The sequence below is a fragment of the Gadus morhua genome, chromosome 4 (assembly GCF_902167405.1).
Source record: "Gadus morhua chromosome 4, gadMor3.0, whole genome shotgun sequence".
Taxonomy (NCBI): Eukaryota; Metazoa; Chordata; class Actinopteri; order Gadiformes; family Gadidae; genus Gadus; species Gadus morhua.
Genome location: NC_044051.1, coordinates 5,561,983 through 5,586,982, shown reverse-complemented (window position 1 = coordinate 5,586,982; position 25,000 = coordinate 5,561,983). Strand labels below are relative to the sequence as shown.

Genomic DNA, 25,000 nt, shown 5'->3' with positions numbered 1-25,000 from the left:
AGAGAGAGAGTGAGAGTTAGAGAGAGAGAGAGAGAGTGAGAGTTACAGAGGGAGAGAGAGTGAGAGTTAGAGAGAGAGAGAGAGAGAGAGAGAGAGAGAGAGAGAGAGAGAGAGAGAGAGAGAGAGAGAGAGAGAGATAGAGAGCGTGAGCGAGATATAGAGAGAGAGAGCGAGAGCGCGTGCGCGAGAGAGAGAGATAAAGATAAAAAGTGAGAGAGGGCGAGAGCGTGCGGGAGAGAGATAAAGACAGAGGGGGAGCTCTTGGGATTCCTACAGGTCAGCCTTGATTTGCCCCCTTCGCGACAGGGCGGATCAGGATCACAGCCCGGCAATGGCGGTTTCTGCCTGTTCGGTCTAAGCCCCGCCCCTTTCCTTCGCCCCACCCCGCCCTGCTCTCCATTCAGTAACAGTAACACACACTCACAGTGGGGGAGCAGTCCTCCCTGTACAGGGCTTACAGGATCAATGCTTCCTTTATGTGGAGAGAGACTCTTCAGTTTGTTTACCTTCTTGGGCTGGCCTGGCCTGGGGGAGAACCAATCATCATCCAGGAACAGGGGTGTCTAGTACCACCCCATTGGTCGGTCTCACCGGACCAATAGGGTGGGACCGGGACATGTCTTGTGATATGAGTCATGAGGGGCAGGGGTTTGGGGCACTCTAGGCAATGTGTACAACTGGATTAAAGTCATCCAGCTGAACCAGTGTTGAGGAAATTCACTGACTTTTTCCAAAGCGACTTTGCAGGGTCGCAGAGTTGCTAAACAGCTTGCAAAAGAGTCAAGACTCACTGGTTCACCCTCCCCTCCACCCCTTTTTTTACGCACTTGTTATATGTTCTAGGTCCTGTGATTTAGCATAGCCATAGTACTTAGCATTTTGCATCATCTTATCCTAGCTATCTTTGTTGCATACGAGGAATGGGTTGACCTAGCGATTGTTAGTGTTTGGCACTTGTTTCTATGAACCTTACTGTACCGACACAGAGATCTATTGTTGTTTCTATTTCTTCTGACAAATGTACCTATTGTAAGTCGTTTTGGTTAAAAGTGGCTGCTAAATGCCCTGGATGGAAATGACGAAGCCGACTTGTTCAGGGATGAAAGCTGACACCGAGGATTGAACACAGATCAGCAGGGAGTCAAACAACCATAGCCACCATAGGCTAAAGAAAAACGACATTACCCAAGGGGCAACACACAGATAATCCTGCAACCCAAACAAGACTCAGATCTTAATGCAATCCATCATCACTGCATCATTCAATTAGTATTAATTCCCACCATCTGTCCATCCCCCCCCCCCCCCCACCCCCCAATTTCCACCCATCTGTCATGTCCTTCAAAGCATGCATCGGTCGTTCTTTTGTCATCCATTCATTCATGCGTCAATCCATCATTCATTCATCCATCCATCCATCCATCATGCTATCTATCCAGCCCCCCGTCTATAAATCTGTCCGTCCGTTCTCTCATTCAGCCAGGCACATTGCGTTAGGTATGAACCTTAAATAGAACAGAGGACGCCTCGACACGAACGAACCCAGCTTAGAGGACACAGCACCCACGTGCTGAGTCACGAGCGCTGACAGCTCGGTTGATGCAGAGGGGGCCACGTGACGCGAGTGCCTCGTAACGACCCGACGTCCCGGCTGCGGTTTCCCCTAGCAACGGGTATCATCCGAGTTCAAGATTTAATTAGAACGATTGCGATTGTTTTAAGGGATGATGGTTAAGAGATAAACAAATGTCCCATGATGAAAGCAGACAGTCCTTTTTGTCGGTGACAATCTGTCCCTAGGGGGTGTTCTTCATTTCCACGCGTCACTCTCACAAATAAACAAACAAACAAACAAACAAACAAACAAACAAACAAACAAACAAACAAACAAACACATAGACACATATGGCCGTCGGTGTCTGTTTGACTTAATCCCCAAACAGAGCTTGTCATGATGTCATGATGACCTACTTCGAACCACGGCCCACCAGAACATTCGTCATATCTCCGACCGAAAATATTCAGCAAACACAACAGACAGGACACGAGGTATGACGCCGTGTTCCCCGGCGCCGGTACCGTCCCATCCCATCCCTGCCCCCCCCCCCCATCCCATCCATGGACCTATTAAAGAGATCCCTTCCCTCCCGCCGGCGGGATGGGATGGTGGGATGGAAAGCGAGACACAGAGGCCCCGCCTACTGTACGCTCGGAGCCTTGGAGGAGGGTAGGCCCCGCCCACTGTACGCTCGGAGCCTGGGATCCGTGGGGCCACCCGGGTTACACCGCCCCCCGTCCGGCCCCGTGCGTCCCTACGTCACCGAGCGGCGGCGGCTTCCCCTGTGAGTGGATTCAAACGCTCCACACCAGAGACCCATCCTCGCGCAGCAGCACGAGCAGGTCAGCAGCGAGCACCCAAGGACAACACCGCCGCGGGACACGAGCCACGTCCTTACTGTCCGAGGTAAGCCGTGATGTGGCGCTCGATCAGTCGACTCGTGTGTGTAGGAACGCCGCTGTGTGTGTGTGTGTGTGTGTGTGTGTGTGTGTGTGTGTGTGTGTGTGTGTGTGTGTGTGTGTGTGTGTGTGTGTGTGTGTGTGTGTGTGTGTGTTCTCCCGGTCGCGTGCCCTCGCATCACAAAGAAACACTTTGCGCGCGATGCGACCGCGGTGTCTCCTTGACGACAGGATCCCGTCCTCGGCCGCAGTCGCCAAGGAGTCTAGTAGTTAAATATTTTAAAAGGATGTATCCCCGTGTCCCGTGTCCTCTATGTCCTGGGGGCGTTACCACATTGGCTAACCCAATACAGGCGAGGTTTGGCCAACTCTAAATTATTGATCTTATTTGGTGGGACACCGAAGAAGGGCTCGAGAGGCCCCGCGGGTCGGCCGGATTCAACCGGTCTTCAGCCCGCGAACAGCACACAAACACACACACTCACACACAGACAGCACATCCCCGTCTTCATCCTGGGACCGCGGGCTATGATGATGATGATGAAGAGTCCCACCGCGTCGCATCAGTGTTGAATGTGTCTGATGATGTAGCCCACCACTCCACACCAGTCCCTGGTCTTCCCACCAGTCCTCCCACTTACCGGAGCAGAGGCGATACGTTGTCTGTTATGGTCCGTGTCTGTGGTGGGTCTCGTGGGCTAGCTAGACGAGTGGGGATGTTGTGTGTGTGTGTGTGTGTGTGTTTTGTGTGTGTGTGCGCGCGCGCGCGTGTGTGTGATTCTGTTTGTTAGCTGATCAGGATTAAGAAGCGAAGAACAGATGTGAACCGGGGATTTCAATGTTTTCTTAATTTTTTAATAAAATGTGACAGAATGTCACTAGAGGAAGAATCGTCCACAACGTGCAACCTGCCTGACCGTTGCATTTCCAGAACAGTATTCGTAACATACGAAAAGTACCTTACGTTTTAAGAAACGTGACGTTAGTTTACGATCCTTAGCCTTGTTGGAACTGCGCATGCGCAGTGGAGTCGAGCCCGCTTGGTTTACGAGGCGCTTATCGCACCGCTCAAAGCGTCAGATGCTCTGATCAAAACAGAGTGTACTCTGATCAGCTTAGGAATGATGACTACGGTCTTCTTGAAGACAGGGTTTCACTTTGACCCCATCTCAATGTTATCTCCAAAGCACTCGAGTCACTGTGTAGCCTACATGCGAGGTTTACGGTTGTTTTAAAACGGCCCAAGATGTGTATTGCTGCCCCCCTTGCACTTGTGTTTACTATTATGCCCTCAGATGCAAGTCTCTGTGGTGTCAACAGTCTGGTCCATTCACTTTTCCGCGATGGAAAAATATGAAAAGCTGCAGTGACGCTCTAATATGATTATTACACACAGCCAGCATGTGTTTACCCATCATTTCATTTAAACTTTAATTAAAAAAAAACAGTGAAGTTCATTAATGTTTTGGTGCCTTCGTGGACGGGATGCCAGCAAATCATTGATTTACATTGTATTTCAATCCTTATTTTTCCCTCCTCGAATTCTCATGTAACAAACACACTTGTGGTTTTCCCACTTCAAACGACCAGAAATGTAACTAATATCAGTAATGGTAGAAGTTAACCTTAATATATTTTGTTCAGGCATTCTCTCCCTCCCCCCCCTCTTTATCCATTCTCTTATCTTTATTAAAACAATGGCACAGCCTGCTTAACAGAGGATGCAGAGGATTCTGGGATTTGGAGTGTTTTGCTGTTTCAGATATTTCAGATTTGATTTGTTGCCATGTAAACTTGTAATTCACTTATTGTCGTTGTTCTACAAACAGCTTATAGTTTGTTACAAGTTTGTATACTGTTAAAACCACATACCAGAGCACTGCTTAACAGAGGCAGCAGAGGAATCTGGGATTTGGAGTGTTTTAGCTGCTTCTGAGATTTCAGTTTTGGGCGTCGCCATGTAAACATGTAATTCACTAAGTGAGGTTATTCTACAAACAGCTACTGGTTTGTTACTAGTGTGCGTGCTTGTGTGAGTCATAGGATTTCTTGTACATCCTCTTCACCTCAAACAAACTGTAATTATCTTTCTGTCGTCATCCAATTTGTCATCCCTGTCCTTTGTCTTACCGGAATATGCAAAGTTACCCACTTCATAGAAACGTTCCGGATGCTTTACAGGTTGAGGGCTGTTACCATCAAAAATAATAATAATATAGTGCTGTCCATGGAACGCAATGAACTTCATATCAGCTGATGAGCGGAGGAATTTAATCACTTATTTAATTGTGTTTATTTTGTACGCCATGGCTTAAGGTAACTCAAGGTCACACCAAACATATATAACTTTATCAACCCTGTTTATACATTAATAATGCCTTCACATTTCCATATGCTTCTTGACCAACTTTCTTTTTAACTTTAACCATCAAAACCTTTGTCACTGGATTAATTACGTTTTCGCCCAAGAAACTCTTGGAGAATCGGTAACCCTATCGCATCTCTGACCTCAAATCAAAGATGAGAATTTCTGACGATCCCATTATACATAAAACCCCTACGCAGACAATCTAATCATTAACAGAGTCATTAGTTCGGCACCATCAAAGCAAGGCTGGATGGGAATCCAGACTTTAAAGGCCGTACACCTTTTGATGTGCCTTTGAGCACATCAAAGAACGGAGGCCTATACAATCGAAGCGTGGTGTTTATGTATTTTCACACAGGACCCCCTGCCTCACGGCGTTTATGTTCAGGATGCACGTAACCCACTAGTCTAGCGGGCCCCTCGTATCAGGACGGCATTGTTTCTAACCTGGCCCTTTGAATCTACCGGGGGGGTCGTTTGTTCTCTTGGGACGGGCGTGGCTGTGTTTACGGCAGGGTCCACCACTACACGCTGGTCGACGGGTGGGTGGGGTACAGAGGATCTGAGGCCGATTGTTCGGGCCCCGAGTGCACTTTGACCCGCGGTAACCACGGGAGCACCGAAACAACGTTTTTTCCCATCGGGTTACCTAAGAGCCGTGAGCTCTTAGGTTGACTTTGACCACTGAGTATGTGTGGTTGCGGGGGCGCGGGTCAAGGTGGTGGAGGCGATGGGGTAACCACCTCACGGCTTTTGGCTTTATCGCTGGGGTTACAACATTGTGGTGCAGCCCTAAAAATGTATACAGTACATTAACATTCAGGGCATTCAGCGGACGCTTTTATCAGAAGCTACTTACAATAAGTACTTGTCAGAAGGAAGAGAAGTAATATATCGCTGTCTGTAAAGTAAGGATGTAAATAGAACCAAGTGCCAAGCACTTACAATGCCTAGGTTAATCCATTCCCTGTATGCAGCAAAGACAGCTACGATATCATGCTTCATACTAAGTACTATTATTAAGTGCAAGGACAACATACTATAAGTGCGTAACAGGGGTGTGGGGGTGATATGAGGGGGGCAGGTTGAGGGGGGAGGCTATGCAGAGTCGAGGTGTAACTGAACAAGTGAGACTTGAGTCTTTGGGACAACCTTTAAGGCTGCAAGTTCAGTTTGAATGTTATACTCTGACACACTGACCCTGACGTGCCACTTTTATCTAACTCCGTAGCCAACAGGGTCACACCGGTAACAGACTCGGTCACACACTGTCTGGAGGTCTAATCAGATCTCACCCGTCTGGCCCGTAGTAACACTAAGACCTGACACAACGGTGATGGTGTTGTGTGTCACTGTCCACGTCGTGGCAGAGTTGGACCCGATCCAAGCAGAAGTAGTGTGTTGTGGTTAGTGCGAGCCAAGCAGGAGGAACATGTGTGTTGCCCCCCTTTACGGACTGATGCTGTGAGGGAAAAGGTCAGCACATTCACACCGAGCGCCTCAGGATTCAGCCCAAGACAACAGGGCCCCTTCAGAACCCCGGTGGGCGATGGGAAAATATTCTCATGTGTTTATTTACTCCGGCTCACTCACTCCCTGGCCCACTCACTGACCCACTCGTCATTCACACAGTGTCTGAACATGCAGTGTAATCCTGGGTTATAAAGTGCTAGGCATGTGTGTTGTAATTAATGCAGTCGGCACCCAACCCAGAACCGGTATGGATGGCTGGGCTGGCCCTCTGCCATCCAGCCAGGAGCAAAATGGACATCTCTGAACTCCCACGTTTTAACGTCAGGTGGTGGAGTTATCACGCTGGGGGTCATCATGGCACAGGTGCTCATGAACTGAAGCGGAAAGGTCGTTGGACATCATCGGTAACATTTGACAGTGTTGCTGAAGCCACTTCCTGTCAACATGGCCACTGTTTTCAGACTTTACAGAAAAGTCATTTTTTGATTTTTCGTTTTTTCTTCAGAGTAAATGGTAAGATATCTGCTAAGTCTTCTCAGCAGGGCCTTTTTAATAATATCAGGCAGTGTCCCGGACCGACAAACAAGCACATGGCCTCTGGTTCAGCTGGAGGCCTAATAACTAACTAATAACAACATGTTTTGCAATATTAATAGAAGTGGTTTCAGCCACCCCTTCCCCCCCCCCCCCCGGACAGATTCCATGTAAATCCCAAATACTGTTGGTAAAATCGAAATGTTGTCAACTTCCATTTCATGTTCGAACACAAGTTTGATTATTCAAATTCAATTATTCAAATACTACAGAGGCACAACATGACGGTTATGCAGCTCCCAAGAACATCACCCAACGGACATAGCTCCCTGTTACGAGCAAGCCCAGACACACACAATCACAACGCACACAACACGTCCTCACAACGCCAAGAAAACTCTGGCCAAGTTCTCCTCCCTCAAGGGCTGAAACCCAGCACTGTGGGGCTCAGAGCGCCCCCCTGTGAGTGCACGCTAAACCTGAGATCCCTCAGCCCTCCACCCACCAGCCTCCAGCCTCCACCCTCCACCCTCCACACACCAGCCTCCACACCCCAGCCTCCACCCACCAGCCTCCACCCCCCAGCCTCCACACCCCAGCCTCCACCCACCAGCCTCCACCCACCAGCCTCCACCCTCCACCCTCCACCCTCCACCCTCCACCCTCCAGCACGGAGGCAGTCTAACTGGCGGCCTTCCAACCCCGTTGACCTTGGAGCGAGGAGCCCACAGTCACAGAGCGAGCGCTCGCTCAGGGCCACTGCCCCCCCCCTACTCCGTCAACCTTCCTACTTCCCTTCACTTGTTCCTTCTTTCTATCGCTCTTTCTTTCTTCTTTTTCCCCCCTTCCTCTCACTCTTTTCATTTTCTACTCTTTTCACCCCTATTGTTTACTTGGTTTTCTTTCTTCCCGTGTTTTATTTTTTAATGTTTTGCCCGTGTGACCCGAGAGTTGATGAACACGCCCGATCCGAGGAACGCCGTGTTCCTCGGATCACGATGCCGTTTAAACATTGTCTTATTCTTGTGCCGCTCCGAGGCTGAGATTATGTTTGTTGTTTTATTTTTGGATTCCCCATGGCCGCAACAAGAGCCCTCCTCAAGATCTGGGCGTATTCTTGAGACCGGGGAGCCGGGCTAATTCGATTAGTATTATTGAATTAGCTTCCAGTGGTACGTTGCTGTGTGCGTGTGTCATTACACGCATGAAACAGAAAGTTCAGTCTCGCTGGGTTTGAAATGAACGCATTTCGTCGATGGTTGTCGACGATGGTATATGTCAAACTGCTTTCTTGTCGGTTTGAACTGGGGTTAAGCTTTTATTGGTACATCTAGGGCGGACACGTCGAATATCACAAAAGTTTCTCAATGGATTTCATTAGGCCTATGGATTATGTTTGAGAACACACTCTGTTTACCAATGAGTGGGAGATTATATCACTCGTTATGACTAACTGTAAATCAGACCAAATAATCCCTGTTTAATTAGCCAATAGCTAAGGGAGGTACTCGTAGCGGCCTGTGATTGGCTAAGAAGGGGTGAATTGGCAGAGTTACCACAGGTTTGGGTAGTTCTCTATTGTGTCAGCTGTTCTTTTAAATATTTGGTCAAGGCGACCCCTAATTTATTACCTTAAATTAATAGTTGCCCTTATTCATTACATAGCCAAAGGGTTATATGTCAATAATCTGGTAATTAATTACAATTTCATAAATATTTGCAAATCAGTACTAGGGGGATAGGAGGAAGGTATTTGTTTTATATTCGATATCAGTATTAACATTTGCTCAACTGTTTTTGTACAGTTAAGTCGCATTCATTTCAATGCTTTCCCTTCAAACGGTCAATCTGTTGACCGTCAATCTGCTGGGATGCAAGCCAAACAAAAGTCCTTCTACTGGGAATGTTCATTACCTTGCATCCCCATAGCAACCAAACCAATCCTGACCACATAACACTATATAAGGAGATAAACCTTTCCTTTGCCTTGTTTTGAATCAACCTGACCTTTTGGTTTCCATTCTACTCCTTCACGCTTCTTTTCCCCGAGCGACTTTCCCCCCCGTGAGTTATGTTCTCACAGAGCAGGTAAGGGGCTGGCGTCTCGCCCAGCGAGGCCTAGCGGTACGCTGTGGACATCAGGGGTTTAGGAACAACAACCATCGGGGGCCCAGTCTTTGGGCAGCATATGGCTCAGGAGGTAGAGCGAGTTGGCTACTAGTAACCGTAAGGTTGCTAGTTTGAATCCCCGGCTCCTCGTAGCGGAGTGTCGAGGTGTCCCTGAGCGAGATGCCTCACCCTGACTGCTCCGGACGAGCTGGCTGTCGCCCTGCGTGGTTGACACCGCCGTTGGTGTGTGAATAAATGGGTGAATGTTACATTTACATTTAGGGCATTTAGCAGACGCTTTTATCCAAAGCGACTTACATCAGTTATTACACACCTTGACACACCAACGGCAGAGTCTACCATGCAAGGCGACAGCCAGCTCGTCAGGAGCAGTTAGGGATAAGTGTCTTGCTCAGGGACACATCGACACTCAGCTAGGAGGAGCTGGGGATCGAACTAGCAACCTTTCGGTTACAAGACAACTGCTCTACCTCCTAAACTAAGCCGACCCTCTAAGCTGAATGTTAGTATTGTGAAGCGCTTTGATTGGTTAGAATAGCGCTGTATAAATGTAGTCCATCTACCCTCAACTAGCCTCTACCCCGTTTGTGCTTCTCGTCACAAACACACGGCGTAATGAAACCAGACAAGCCGAAAGCGTCTTCACCATGAAGTGCAGCGTCATCACGGTGGATAAAACCAGCCCCCACATCTCCTCTCCTGGTGCTGAGTCTCTGCTGGTGCCCAGCCAATAATCAGATTATCCTGGGATTAGAACCTACTGTATATCCCCCCCCCCCCCCGGAGGGAGGGAGGCGGTAAGCCCTCTTTGATTTATAGAGCGCAATGCATGGAAAATACACAGTAGGAGAGCGAGGAAAGTGTTTTTTTTTTTCGAGGCTGGACATGGGTTCTAGGAATGTGATGTAAACAATTCCCCCGAGCGCCTGACTTGACTGGAGGGCGTTGCGCAAGAGGTGCACAGCTTACTAGGGCGGGGGGCTGGGGCCCTCTGGAGGACCCCTGCTGGGGATTGGGGGGAAGGTGGACAGGGGGGACGGGCATGTAGGGGCCCGTCCTGTTTACACGATGCGTACTGAAGTATCGCTTGTGTTATTAAGGCCCCTTTATGTAATGGACACCCAAAGGAATGTGTATATAATGTTCCATACTATTCTCCGGAATCGACTGTAAACACTCAAACATACAGTTGATGATGATAGGGGGGGGGGGGGGGGGTATGAGATATTGTAAAAAGGAAGAAAAGCTATTATCAGTGCTTGCACAACTGATTGTAATTTAAATCGATTAGTCCGGAAATATTCCCATCATATCTTCAGATTTAAAACATACTAGATTTCGTCTTTATGTTACAGTTTTAGTACAGCTCTTATGTGGTATGCATTCTTCACGTTTTTGTGTGTGCGAGTGTGTGTGTGAGCGCGTGTGTGTTTGTGTGTTTGTGTGTGTGTGTGTACATGTATGTGTGTGTTTAAAATAGGGATCGACCGATATATCGGTCGGCCGATATTATCGGCCGATATTCGCGTTTTTTACGTGTATCGGTATCGGCCGATACGCGGCCGATTTTCGCCGATTTTTTTTTTTTTTTTTTTTTTTTTTTTTTTTTTAACTTGTTCTACCTCACCTGTTTTTACTATTTGTTAAATATAGTTTTTTATATTGAAGTTCAATAAATGTTCCTTTTTTTTAATTGAGACTTGTAACATTTGTTATCAGTGTCATTTTTATGATTGAGGGAGCAAAAAAAAAAAAAAAAAAAAAAAAAAAAAAAAGTAGTATCGGCTCTAAATATCGGTATCGCCGTATCGGCGTATCGGCTAAGGCTGATGAAAAAATATCGGTATCGTATCGGCCCTAAAAAATCCGTATCGGTCGATCCCTAGTTTAAAACCTGATATCTGGTGAGTGGATGAAGGGTACAGACATGATTTATTAATGACCGGGGCTTTTCATTTTTTTTTCGGCCCTTTGCTTTTCTGAAACCCATTTTCATCAAGTGAAGAGGGTGAAACCTCTCAAGCATATGTGTATATATAGGTGTGTCTGCCGAAGGACTGTTTTTCACTGTCAGCTAGACGTAGCCTACAGTGAGATAATGGAAAACAAGGCATTTCAACACATGTAGATGTGACTAGCAAATACACGTTCTCTTGTGGTTGCACAGCTGTGATACCAAACAGGAAAATAGATTCATACGTTGACTAATTTCGTACTCGTGCCAGTTTCGTGTTAACAGGAAGTGATTGTGACACGCACCACCAACACCTTTCACCCTTCTCCGATCACTACCCTCACACCTGTTTTCTTGTGAGTGAAGTGAAAGACTTTAAAGACTATTGTCTTTAAAGGAGACACAGGGTGAGTCTAGTGTACAAAACAGCATCACTACAGCTTCCCTCCCTCCAGAGTCACAGAGATGCTCAAATGATTTGATCTGGCACTTCATGCACTCACCAGTTTTAATTGTATGTTGTACGTCCTGGCACTTAAAAAATAGTACTTTGTGTATCGTGTAGCATCTTATCCTAGGTATCTTTGTTGCATACAGGGATCAATTGTAAGTGCTTTGCACATTTTTGTTGTGTTTCGCTGCTGTTTTCTTCACGGTTCTCCTCTTAACGGGACCCTTTACTGTCATGGTGGTGTGACCCTTGTATTTAAATCGATTATGGGTGTAACTAGTTCTATCGGGACCCTCCATCCCAAACAGACGTTAAGTTGCACACTTAACGTCTGCAACGTTAAGTGTGCTAAGCAGAATGTCGCGCACCACCACCACCACCACCTGCTTGCTTCTGCTCTGTATTGTATTTAACCTACACAATGGGGGGAGATACCTGACGGACCCCATGGGGGATTGTATAGTGCCCCCTGTCGACAAACGTTTGCATTCTGTATCTGACATCTGTGTGGTAGGCCTTAAACCCTACAGCTTGGAAAAGAGTGAAACCATACCGCCAAACTAAAGTGTATCCCCATTTAATGCAAAAAATTGCCTATGACATGATTGACGTGATGATTCTGGACAGAACTGCTTATGACGGGGCATTTTTTTGCTTTATGCCTCAATCATCACAAACTCGATACATGCGCGCCGTCCCCTAAAGGTCAACACAAAAGTATTGATTCCCCTCAAGCTTTTATTGGTCCTGTACACTTACTCCTGGACTCTCCAAGTCCCTCCCTGTGTGAGTTCACCGACGGACATGTGCCGGGAGATTAGGCTCGGAGGAAAGGGGGTAAAAAAGCAATACGTTGAGGATTAGGAAGGCGAAAATAATGTGATTAGCCCCGAGCTTCCAACTTCCAACTGTGTGTGTGTGTGTGTGTGTGTGTGTGTGTGTGTGTGTGTGTGTGTGTGTGTGTGTGTGTGTGTGTGTGTGTGTGTGTGTGTCTGCTTTTCCTTTCTAAGCCAAGTCTTAGTATAGCGGCGTTAAAAGCACAATTATCGCTCTCGGCTTTGCTGAACACATGGTTGTTCTGTTTGCTTTGTAAACAGTAGCACCTGATTTGGACCCCCCCCACCTCTATCCCACCCTACCCCTCCCTCTATCGCCGCTTCAATCTCCTCCTACTTTTCCACTACTCTGCCTCGGGGAAGGAGATAACGGTGTGTGTGAGTGTGTGTGTGTGTGTCTGTGTGTGCATGGAGGTGGGTTGTTCAAATCACCTGGGCCTTTTTTTTAGTTGAGCTAAGAAGTGGGCGGGGCAACACCTGTTCACCCAGGTAAGACGAGTGTTGACCTTATTTAGTGTGGACACTTTGGAAGGTTAACACAGTAGACAGGAGTTTGTGTGTGTATGCGCCTGTGTTTGTTTATGAGCATGCGTGTGAATGTGTGTGTATATGCGTGTGTGTGCGTGTGTGTATGCATGTGTGTGTCTGTGTGGTATGTTTGCACGTGCCTTCTCTTGTTCCGGCTGGGCTGGTATGTCCTTCTCCTCGGGCAGGTCACATTGGAGCTAGGTCCCGCCCCCCTTCCCAGTCCTACCTCTCCACTCCAGGTCCCACACCACCACCGCTCTGTCAATAAGGGTCTGGTTCTCTGCCAACGGCGAATGTTCCCAACAAGCAAATAGCGCAACCAACCAGCCAATGGCGTGACCAGCCAGCCAATAGAACAACCAACCAGCCAGTAGCGCGACCAGCCAGCCAATCGCGTGTCCAACCAGCCAATTGTGCGACCAGCCCGCCAATAGCGTGTCCAGCCAGCCAATAGCACGACCAACCAGCCAATAGTGCGACAAACCGGCCAATAGCGCGACCAACCGGCCAATAGCGCGACCAACCGGCCAATAGCGCGACCAACCGGCCAATAGCGCGACCAACCGGCCAATAGCGCGACCAACCGGCCAATAGCGCGACCAACCGGCCAATAGCGCGACCAACCGGCCGATAGCGCCACAAACCGTCCGATAGCGCGACCAACCGACCAATAGCGCGACCAACCGACCAATAGCGCGACCAACCGGCCAATAGCGCGACCAACCGGCCAATAGCGCGACCAACCGGCCAATAGCGCGACCAACCGGCCAATAGCGCGACCAACCGGCCAATAGCGCGACCAACCGGCCAATAGCGCGACCAACCGGCCAATAGCGCGACCAACCGGCCAATAGCACGACCAACCGGCCAATAGCGCGACCAACCGGCCAATAGCGCGACCAACCGGCCAATAGCGCGACCAACCGGCCAATAGCGCGACCAACCGGCCAATAGCGCGATCAACCGGCCAATAGCGCCACAAACCGTCCGATAGCGCGACCAACCGACCAATGATGCGACCAACCAGCCGATCGCGCCACCAACCAGCCAATCACGTGACCTTGCTCATTCTTCTTCTTCTCCTTGTTTGCAGTGAGCAGCGATCTCCCCGCCCTCCACGCCCGCCCATCCCCCCCCCCCCCCTGTCCCTCTGTCCAGAGCCAGGTCTGCGATGCCCCCCCCGACGAAGGCCGTGGCCGCCGTGGAGCCCCCCGATGGAGGCTGGGGCTGGGCGGTGGTCCTGGGAGCCTTCATCTCCATCGGCTTCAGCTACGCCTTCCCCAAAGCCACCACCGTCTTCTTCAAGGACATCCAGAAGATCTTCGGGACGTCCTACAGCCAGACAGCCTGGATCTCCTCCATCATGCTGGCCGTCATGTACGCCGGAGGTAAGCCCCCCCCACCCAACTGGTGGTTAGGTCTGGTGAATCTCTCTGTCTCTGTCTCTTTCTCTTTCTCTTTCTCTCTCTCTCTCTCTCTCTCTCTCTCTCTCTCTCTCTCTCTCTCTCTCTCTCTCTTCTCTCTCTCTCTCTCTCTCTCTCTCTCTCTCTGACTACCTCTATCACACACACAAACACACACACACACACACACACAAACAAACACACACACACACACACATACACATACACACACACACACACACACACACACACACACACACACAAACACACACACACATAATCATGAAACATTAATATAAATACTGCTATTAGATTTTTTTATGGCTTTTATTTTCGAAAATCGAGTGATTTTCGAAAGATGACATCTTTATTATTCTGAGGGTCATTTGGTTCATATTGAGAAGCGACCCATTTGGTCGTTTAGGTCGGAGATCATGCTGAACACACACATCACCGCTGTGCTTCGGGGAACGCTGTAAACTGTATGTTTAAACAAAACCACGAGCCAATATTTGGCACAATTTAAATCATTATGTTTGTGTAATGTCCAAGAAATATACAGAAGTAAACAGAAGGCCAGAGGGCATATGGAAAAAAAAAATTGCATCTTTTCACATCCAATTTCTGATCTTTTATTGGAGTTAAGAAAGTTGGCTGACTACTAAAGCTGACGCCAAAATTGAAGTGTCACCATTTTGACCTTGACTCAATGCCAAATATCCGAACGTCAGATTGTACAAGTTGTTGCCAAGGGCAACTTGAAGCTTCATAATCTGAATAAAAACAAGTACTAAACTATCGTTTAAGTACTTGTTGAGGATGTTTTATACATTTCTGAAGGATGCATCAATACTTCCCTCAGGAGCTTCGACAAAATATGTCCAAATGCTACACTATAGTGTTTCACCGAGGTGCTAAGAGCTATGGAAGTGTAAAACAAATACTGGACATTTTGAAGGACATCGCAGGTATTCACTGGCCTGTATAAAGTGCCTTCCTCCCATTGAAAAGCGCTTTTTAAACTTCTCTTCAGCAAACTTACCCACAGCTCTCTGCACTGAACAGCCGTCCATCTTATTAACTGGGTGTATCTTTTGTTCCACTTTCATGACTCATATGACAACGCTGTTGATTCATATAATTATTCAGGTAACCGGGTATAATTACTCAGGTATTATTACTCAGGTGTTATAATAACTAGACTGTGCCCTGACTCATATGGACGTTATCGTCGTAGTTAACCAAGGGGTTCCTGAAGACTGTGGAATTACCTCGGCCCCTAGTGAAATCCGCAACATATGCTCATTACCGTGTCTGAAAAGAGAGTGAGGTGATCACGATGTCTCTGTACAAACAGTTCACCAACGCAGCCTCTGCCTTTGCAGCCTTTAAACGCATTCACAATCAAATTAAGCCATAAAGAAATGAAGGCATTCATATATACGTTTTTGAAAAAACCACTTGCACACACCGATGGCGGGGTCATCCACGCAAGGCCACCGCCAGCTCGTCGGGAGCAGTTGGGGTGAGGTGTCTTGCTCAGGGAAACCTCGACACTAGGAGGAGCCGGGGATCGAACTAGCAACCTTCAGGTTACAACTTGTCAACCCGCTATACCTCTTGAGCCACTGCCGCCTTACTTTAGAAAATGTTATGGCCATCCCACTAGGTCCCATGCAACCAGCCACTTATGGCTCGTGACCCAGAGGTTGAGAACCACTAGTCGTTCTACTGTTTAAATGCACCGTCCTGTTCCCTGGTTACTGACGAGCTTCCAGGATACGAGAGAGAGAGACGGTTAATTTCCGAGACGGTATGACCGGTACGGCCCCTCAGCTGAAGTGACGAGCAAATATTGACCCAAGTGTTTATTTAAGGAGTGTCGACCATCACTCCGGTTCTCCCGCCTTGTTCTCCCGACTGGGCAAGGGGTTCAGATGTTACGTTACTACTCGTTTAGTTTAAATAATAATTCATATCTATAACAAACGATACACATTGAGAACCGATAGCCCCCTGAGACGTCCCATCTCCCGTTTGCATTGCTAATATATTTGCTTCACTATCGGTGTTTAGCTCAAAAGTGGGGTTCAGCACTGCGTACCTTGAGAGAGCTACTCTGGGGTAATATGCTAAGCAGGCTTTGTCCCAGTGCAGCCGTTCTTAACCTGAGCAATGCCTTTGTCCAGATCCCCGGGTGATCTCTTTCACTATGTGTCAGGAGAGCAGGAGAGCACAATGAGGTCCTATTTATTTACATTTGCAGTGCCAAATATTTGCATTGCGAAATATGTTAAAGGCACCCAGTGCAACTTTCGAGGCTTAAAAATAAACATTCAATTTCTAGTCTTTTTTACACATAGTAAGTTTCAATAACTCCATACCATTACATACCGACATTCAAGCAGCAAAGATGAGACGTTGTTGTGTGGTGAGAACTGATAGAAAATCGATAACAACAACAATGCCGCCATTTTCTTTATTTTTTGTAACCTACAATAAATAAAGCAGGCTTCCAGTCAATGGAAAAATGGCTTCTCCCCACCGGCGATTGTTGTTGTTTACGATTTTCTATCAGTTCTCACCACACAGCGACGTCTCATCTTTGCTCCTTGAATGTCGATATGTAATGGTATGGAGTTATTGAAACTTACTACGTGTAAAAAAGACTAGAAATTGAATGTTTATTTTTCATTGAATGTTTACATAAAGTTGCACTGGGTGCCTTTAACCATTTTACCCCTCTCATCTCTGGATCAAAAAATGTTGCCTGCAGACCTTTTGTTAAAGTAAACACTTATGCCCAGAAAGCATGGCCCTGTCAGGAAGTACGTGAAGGAATGTTTCGGAATTTGAACACGGAAATTAGGCTTCAGTCCTTATTGAGACATACATTCCTGTTCAGGGAGCATGGCTCGGTTAAAACAATAGATTCCCGTTTTCTTGTGTCATGCTGCAAGGATTGAGTCTTGATTTGTCTTTGTAGGATCTCAGCTTTATGTCAGAGTGCTAAGATGCGTTTTGTGTTGCTTTTGTTTGGCTACGATCTCCCCAACCACCTGTCCACCCTGTCGGCCTTGTTAGATTAGCCACATAAAAGACTGTGGCTGTGACGCTGCCAGAAAAAGACATAGTAGAAATAGTTTCCACAGTCAGTGGTGCGAGGAACAAAGCAGGCGCGCTATGATCGCACATCTAGTGACAATGACCTCACTGTCAATCATAGACGGTGACTTCTGCTTTGGAACGCATTCAAGAGTTAGGGGAAGATTAAAAAGGGCCCTTTCCTCATGGCTAACCCTTTGTTTTGTTTTATTTATTACTGTTCGTTTTTTGGTGGTTTTAAAAGCGAGAAAGGTCATCTCAGTGTAGTGTGCCAACATGTCACACACACACGGAGTGTGTGAGCGGTTTGATATTTGACTACGCTCCCTAACTCTGCAGAGGCTGGGGTCCAGGTGGCGGCGGTGGTTACGTCACGTGTAGAGACGGGGGTTTCCCTGAACTGCGTTATCTTCCGTGTTATCATAAACCGACTCTGCAGAGGCCCGGAGATCAACTGGCTGGGAGCGCACACACGAGGGCGCACGACTTCATGACACGCTCAGACGCGACAAGGCAATGGATGGAATGGGAAACGCACAAAATAAGAACACAAAAGAATAAGGCAAAATAAGAACACCAAAGAATAAGAACACAAAAGGGTAAGACAAAATAAGAACACAAAATAAGAACAAAAAGTAATAACACAAAATAAGAAGAACTCAAAATAAGAAGAACAAAAAGTAATAACACAAAATAAGAAGAACTCAAAATAAAAACAAAAAATAAGAGGAAGACAAAATAAGAAGGAGAGAAAATCATAAGAACACAAAATAAGAAGAAACTAAATAAGGAGAACACAAAATAAGGACAGAAATTAATGACGCAAAATAAGAACACAAAATAAGAACTTGTGGGGGGGGGGGGGAGGGATTTGGATGCATGTCTGTGTCTCAAGTGCTTCGTTCCGTTTACTAAACACACCACCCAAAGGGTCATGGAAAGATATGGGAAAACATAATGTGTTATTCCCGTTTGGGAAGGGGAACTGTTATATTTAGCTTGGCTGGCGTTTGGTCCGCACTGTAATGATGTCCGTGAGGGGGGGGGGGGACTGTGTGTGTGTGTCTGTGTCTGGGGGGGTCTCACTGCGGAGGATAAGCCCATTTCAACAGGCGTTAATGCACTGGCTCAGGGGCTTCCCGTCTCGGCCAATCGGGGCCCTCGAGATCCGCAGAGAATGCTGATCACAGCCCTGTATGCAAATGAGCTGAACTTGTTTCCTCAAGGACAAACTACAAAGGAAAAAAGAGAGGGGGGGGGATTCACGCGGGGGGGAAATGTCAGATGACCTCTTTTGCTCGTCAAGGTTTTTTTTTTTAAAGACACAATGACTGACAGAACCACAATAACGTGCCTTGCTTAATGACTTTAATTTCTTGTTGTCCTGAATTTTAAGTTTTTACAGTTGCTAGACACTAGTCTCTTTATAAATATTGAGTAGTGTGTGAATTGACATGAATCAAGATATATACTGCCGTTTCTTATATTTCTTATATTTAAAAGCGCTAAATAAATTCAATGAATTATTATTATTATTATGTAATATTTTAAGTTTCTCTCATAATCACAAGGGCTAATTAAGTTGAAAAAGTAGTAACCATTCCAATAGGTGTACCATTATTAACTTGTGTTATATATATAATATATATTGCGTGTTACATAAATTGTGTTGCATGTATTAAATATATTATATAGATTGTTAATTGTTATGTAATATAAATTATTATAATTATGATATATATGATAGATATTGTGCGTTATATATATATATATATATATATATATATAAAATATGTCACATCTATATAATATATGATATATTCTATTATATTGTGTGTTCTCACCCCAGGGCCCATCAGCAGTATCCTGGTGAATAAGTACGGCTGCAGGCCCATCATGATCATGGGGGGCTTCCTGTCCTCCATCGGCATGATCTCCGCCTCCTTCTGCAACAACATCATCCAGCTGTACATCTGCATCGGGGTCATCGGAGGTGAGGCCCCACGCCGGCCATAAGCCCGCTTACCGCTCACCCGCTAAGCACCGGCTTCTGAGAACACCGTTATAAATAGACAAAGGGCTCGTAGCCGTCGCTTGTCATTGTTGTCATGTCCCTGGTTCACGGTGGTGGAAACGATCTACCTGTTAGTGGGGGGCATAGGTCATTTTCGTTAGCCTCATAATCGCCAAAGTCAAATATTTAGTTTTCGGAAAAACAGAAAAGAAAAAAAAAAAATTGGCAAACAACCCATAGGATGTTTTTATTTTTCATATACTGTACCGCTAAATTCGACGGATGTAGCCAACAAATAGATATAGCAATGAGGCAAAGTGTTAGGGGAGCAGAGTTGGGCAATTTGGCCCAAATATGACCGAGGCAGTTATGCTATTAGGCTAAGGATACGGCATTAGTAGCATCTGAATAAATGTTGTTTTATTCATGTTTAACTTAACTAAATTGAATATCGATTTTAAATGATTTAGCTGTTGGTTATTGCCAAGGTCATAGGTCATAGGGTAGAAGCATTCGAATAATAAATGTTTGCATCGCTATTCAGGTTCCGGCCTGGTCCTCATGGCATAGGTCATGGGTCAAAGGTCATAGGGTCACAGAAGTGTTTTAATCATAAATGTGTTCGTCCTTCAGGTCTGGGCCTGGCCTTCAACCTCCAGCCCGCGCTGACGATGATCGGCAAGTACTTCTTCAAGAAGCGTCCCATCGCCAACGGCATGGCCATGGCGGGCAGCCCGGTGTTCCTCAGCACGCTGGCGCCCTTCAACCAGTACCTCTTCAACGCCTTCGGCTGGCGCGGCAGCTTCCTCATCCTGGGGGGCATCCTGCTCAATTGCTGCGTGGCGGGGGCCCTCATGAGGCCCCTGGTCCCCCCCCGGGCCAAGAAGGACGAGGAGCTGGCCCCCGCCGCCCTCACCGACGGCCCGAAGCCGGAGAAGCTGAGCGTCTGGGAGACGGTGAACAAGCACCTGGACCTGTCGCTCTTCAAGCACCGCGGCTTCCTCATCTACCTGTCGGGAAACGTCATCATGTTCCTGGGCTTCTTCTCGCCCATCGTCTTCCTGGCCGCCTACGCCAAGGACATGGGCGTGGACGAGTACTCGGCTGCCTTCCTGCTCTCCATCCTGGCCTTCGTGGACATGTTCGCCCGGCCCACCATGGGGCTGCTGGCCAACTCGCGCTGGATCCGCCCGCGCATTCAGTACTTCTTCTGCTTCGCCGTGCTGTACAACGGCGTGTGCCACATCCTGTGCCCGCTGGTCAGCGACTACACGGGCCTGGTGGTGTACGCCGTGTTCTTCGGGTTCGCGTTCGGCATGGTGAGCTCGGTGCTGTTCGAGACCCTCATGGACCTGGTGGGGGCGCCGCGCTTCTCCAGCGCGGTGGGGCTCACCACCATCGTGGAGTGCTGCCCCGTGCTGCTCGGACCCCCGTTGGCAGGTAATGGACCGGTCCGGAACCCCCCCCCCCCCTCGGGACGCAAGTGTTGTTGTTAAGTGTTGAACTAAACGTTTGAAAACAAGTGTTTTGCAATATGGTTCCTTAAAAGGTGACGTGTTACACCACCAGGTGTGAGTGTGATTAGGCGTTGCAAGCCGTTTTGAAAATCTGCCTCTTATGACATTACAAGTGGCCGTGTCCACCTAGTTGTGTGCTGGATAGCAAAGGTTGCTCATCTATCTGTCATACATCTAGGTGGACACGCCCAGATGTCAGAAGAGGCAGATTTTTAAAAATTCTGGTAGCGGCTAATCACACTCACACCTGGTGATATAATATCTAACCTTTAAGCAGATCTCAAACTATACGTATCATCTTAATATGATATAATATAAAATATATATGTTATATTGTGGTGTGTGTTGTTTTTGTCTGGGTTTGTTTTATCTTGCCGTCCATTCGTCACGTTGCTGGCTGCTTGACCTTTTTGAAAGTGGCCTCGAATGCTACAGACCTTTTGTTTTATTCGTAGGATTAGCAAGAGAAATTGCGTAATATAAAAATACAATAGTCAGAGTATAGCGAAGGCATTTATATTGTCCTGACCACAAACAACAGACATTGTTCAGATTGAAAAGTATTATTCTCTTTTTGTTTTTAATTTATAGCTTAGTCTTTGTTTGAGCCAAGGGGATGAACATTTCCATCAAGCATAAAACCAATAGGCTTGTGACTTAATTGAATTTGTTCCTTTTATTTTAATTAAAAGTTGCACAGATTAGTTTTTGACTCAACTTTTCGCTTTCTTCCAGGCAAACTGGTGGACGTCACAAAAAGCTACAAGCAGATGTACTTCTGCTGCGGCGTGGTGGTCATCATCGCGGCCATCTGGCTCTTCATCGGCAACTTCATCAACTACAGGCTGCTGGAGCGCGAGCGCAAGCAGGCCGACTCGTACAAAAGGACTGAGACGGACGACCCCGACGCCGCAGTGCAGTACCGGAAGGGCTCTGAGGGGGGCGACAAAGCCACCGCAGAGCTGGCCAAGAAGGACGGCAAAGACGGGGATGCCGTGCAGCGGGAGACCAACATCTAGTCGGGTCCGTTGGTTCTGACACTGTGACCTCCTCGCTTCCACCGTCACCAACAACAACATCAACAACAATAGCAACAAACACCGCCACAACTCCCAAAGCACACCACGCTCCGATCTGCTTGGGGAGTTCGGAAGCGGGCGATTACAGAGCGGTTACGAACCCGGGCTTCTTGGGAAGTCTTATCGTCAGAACTCCTCCAATACTAACTGCCAAAGTAACAGCTGTTTTTTATAAGATGTTGGTGAGGATTCACCGTAACCGTCGTCGCTTTTTGTCGTCCATAATTCCAACCTCGCGTATTACCGATGTATCACCATGGAGACATTGTTGACGCGTGTAAAACAGGGTCTCGGCGTTGAGACTTTAAAACCAGGGTTCTTGTGTTTGAATCGTCTTGACAACAGTGATATAATGTTGTTTTGTTTGTTTGTTCAATGTATCAATCCTACGCTGTGGTTCCCATGGGAACAGTTAAACCATGCAAAGTCATCCACTCCCTTCCAGGGCACTGCATTTCACTGATCCGTTTTCTGGAGATCAGCAAAAAGGTGAAAAAGAGTCACGTTACTACTTTTGTGTAGTTATGACTCAAATTGTTAACTTCAAATTGCTAACTGTAATGTAGTGGGAGCCGGACTGGGTGTGATGGTCGAAGCCACCACTGTTAATCCCTGGTGAGGTCCTTTTTGCACGGCAGCTCGCCCTTATCAACATATTATCATGTTCTTCATCTGGCAAAATATTTAACCCTCCTTAACCGATTACGCCAATTTAAAAAGAAATCCACTGCTAAATGGCGACAAGGAGTCAAATAATGAGCGAAGCCCTAAAGAAAAAACAGATGGGTTCACAGATTAATGTTTTGTTGAGGAAAGGATGTAGTAAAGAATGTTGAATTTGTGCTGTTTATCACCTGCTCCATATTGAAAAATGCAGGCCACATATGCTGCACCAAAGTCAACAAAATCAAGAGGCTGCATTTCATTCCAGAAACATCTTGAGAGATACATTTCATTCATTTCAATGTACTCCATCTTTCTGGAGCTTAAGAAGTGAGATTGCAGCAATGACAAAATCGTCATGTACTGTTCTTTGACCAAACATGGAGCCATAAACAACACAATGTTGTTTTAATCACTTCTACAGGGAAATGCATATCTCCCAGCACGCAAGGTTATTCTGAAGAATAACAGAAATGAATACAGAATATATATTCTGGAGGTGTTCTGCCTTAACCGTAATGATTGAATGCCGTGAGGTTGTGCAAGCAAATACTTTTGAGTATTACACCATAAAGGAACGATGAGCCTTTTGTTGACAATGGCATTCATGCTGCGGTGCTGTGGTATGTCGTTGCATTTTGCTGTTGTGGTGCGTCGTTGGTATTTATCGTAACAAAATCATAGAATATTTTTGTACAAAAACCGACAAAAAAACACAAAAGAAAAACAAATAACTGCTATTTGTTTTGAGACAGGATGTGGGCTGTTTGTGAAGAATTTTAACCCAACTAACAACTCGCATTAACTTTAAAACGTTGTCTTCCTATCTAATAAATCCCTGCTAACATTCATGCTATTCTGGATGTAAAGGAATATTAGGGATTCCATTGTCTGTGATATATACTTAAATAATTTAAAGGTTGGGTATGGAATTCTTTTTTTTGGCCATTTTTGCAAAATTACTTGAAATCCTTATCATAACCCACTTACAGCCACTGAGTTAGAAGTACTGACATGAAAATTAAACAAGTCAATCATCTGTGGAACGGGCAGGGCTCGAAAAAACTCCAGCCAATGATTTCCAGAACCACCGAGCGTCATTGGACAGTAAGTACGTCAATCAAACGGTCGTTCTGCACTCCCACTCCCCCGCTCCCCGGGCGCGACCCCTTCGTGCACGTCCTCAAAGCTCGTGACCCAGAGCAAGCTTCTGTTTTATTGTTATCCTGCGGTAGCTACTGGAGCTAGCTAACTAGCTAATCCACATTTGGACCTAGCACTAGAAGACAACCCTAAACTCCAACCTAGCTAGTCTGGCTCACTCTCGCGCGCATCTGTGTTCGCGCTCGTGCCATTTGACCATTTGAGTTGTGTATTTTCAAAATCTGCTGGCATTTCTCAAATCTCATACCCAACCTTTAATTATTGCAAAATATTAAATAGATTAAAATGTATGCTCAAAAGTGTGTCATGAATTTAATCCAACATTGGTCAAATGTCGTACCTGATTGAAGAAGCCATAGCAGTGTTGTGAATCTGGAGAACTTGGAAGTATTTTCTGATCAAAATAATTTCTCTCTAACTCTTTCCCGATTTAGTTGTTGCTTTATAGGAATTACTTGAAATGTCTATTTTAATTTGTTTCTACTAATGTAGACTCATTTAATTGTTAAGTTAATGGTTATGTGCTCCTGAAAAGAAACATTATTCAGAAAAAATAACAATCATTTCAATATTAGTTTTAATTGACTGGACTCCGGAAAGGGTGGACAATTAAATCAGCTTTCAAATCACATGTTCATCTTGTAAACATCTATGTTTCTACAATGTATGACTAATTAGAAAGAAATTCATGTTTGTTTGCTTTGTCACAGCTCTGTGGTTGGTGATTAGGTTATTTATGGATCTGCTTGTGCATTAATCGTCATCCATCTACAGGGAATCGAGTATTATTCACAGAGAACACTGTGGGCAATAAAGTGGCATCATAAGCCTCACCAGGACATTCCCTGTGTTGCTCTGGAACACCACTCTGTCCGGGCAACCGATTCGAACTGTGAGGTGTTTTTTTTTTAATGTTAGTTTGTTTGCTGGGTTATTTTGTTCTGGATTTTGCTTTTCTCACCTGATAAACCTGTACAACGAAGAACATTAGAATGAAGCACTTTTTCATGGCACTTTTTCTGTGGCGCTGGCTTGTGTACAAACTAGAATCCTCCCTATGCAAACATACACGTTGTAGTTGCCTTGTGTCCTGCTCATTGTGTGAGGTCCCAGCCTTGACCAAACTCGTCACCGTGACCACACCGTTGTGAAGCTATTGTCAGGGTTTAAGAAACTTTGAAACAACTCTGAGAAGGCTCGTTGTCTGATGTCAATGCATAGGACAGCAAAACAGTCTGTGATATTGACATGAGTATTGACGTTTGACCTGTCCTAAGAGATTGTTACCTATTCCCGTTCAAAACGAGGTTTAATAACATATAGG

The 25,000-nt window shown here is 46.3% G+C and overlaps 1 protein-coding gene across 1 annotated transcript; it reads left to right on the top strand.

Annotated features, from left to right (window-relative positions):
* Window positions 1–2,302: 2,302 nt before the first annotated feature.
* zgc:165507 (monocarboxylate transporter 2) lies at window positions 2,303–23,434 on the top strand. The gene is made up of 5 exons (XM_030354233.1): window positions 2,303–2,464; window positions 13,825–14,119; window positions 19,089–19,232; window positions 19,887–20,693; window positions 21,506–23,434. The coding sequence occupies exons 2-5, from the start codon at window positions 13,903–13,905 to the stop codon at window positions 21,787–21,789; spliced, it is 1,452 nt and encodes a 483-aa protein (XP_030210093.1). The 5' UTR covers window positions 2,303–2,464; window positions 13,825–13,902; the 3' UTR covers window positions 21,790–23,434.
* Window positions 23,435–25,000: the final 1,566 nt, after the last annotated feature.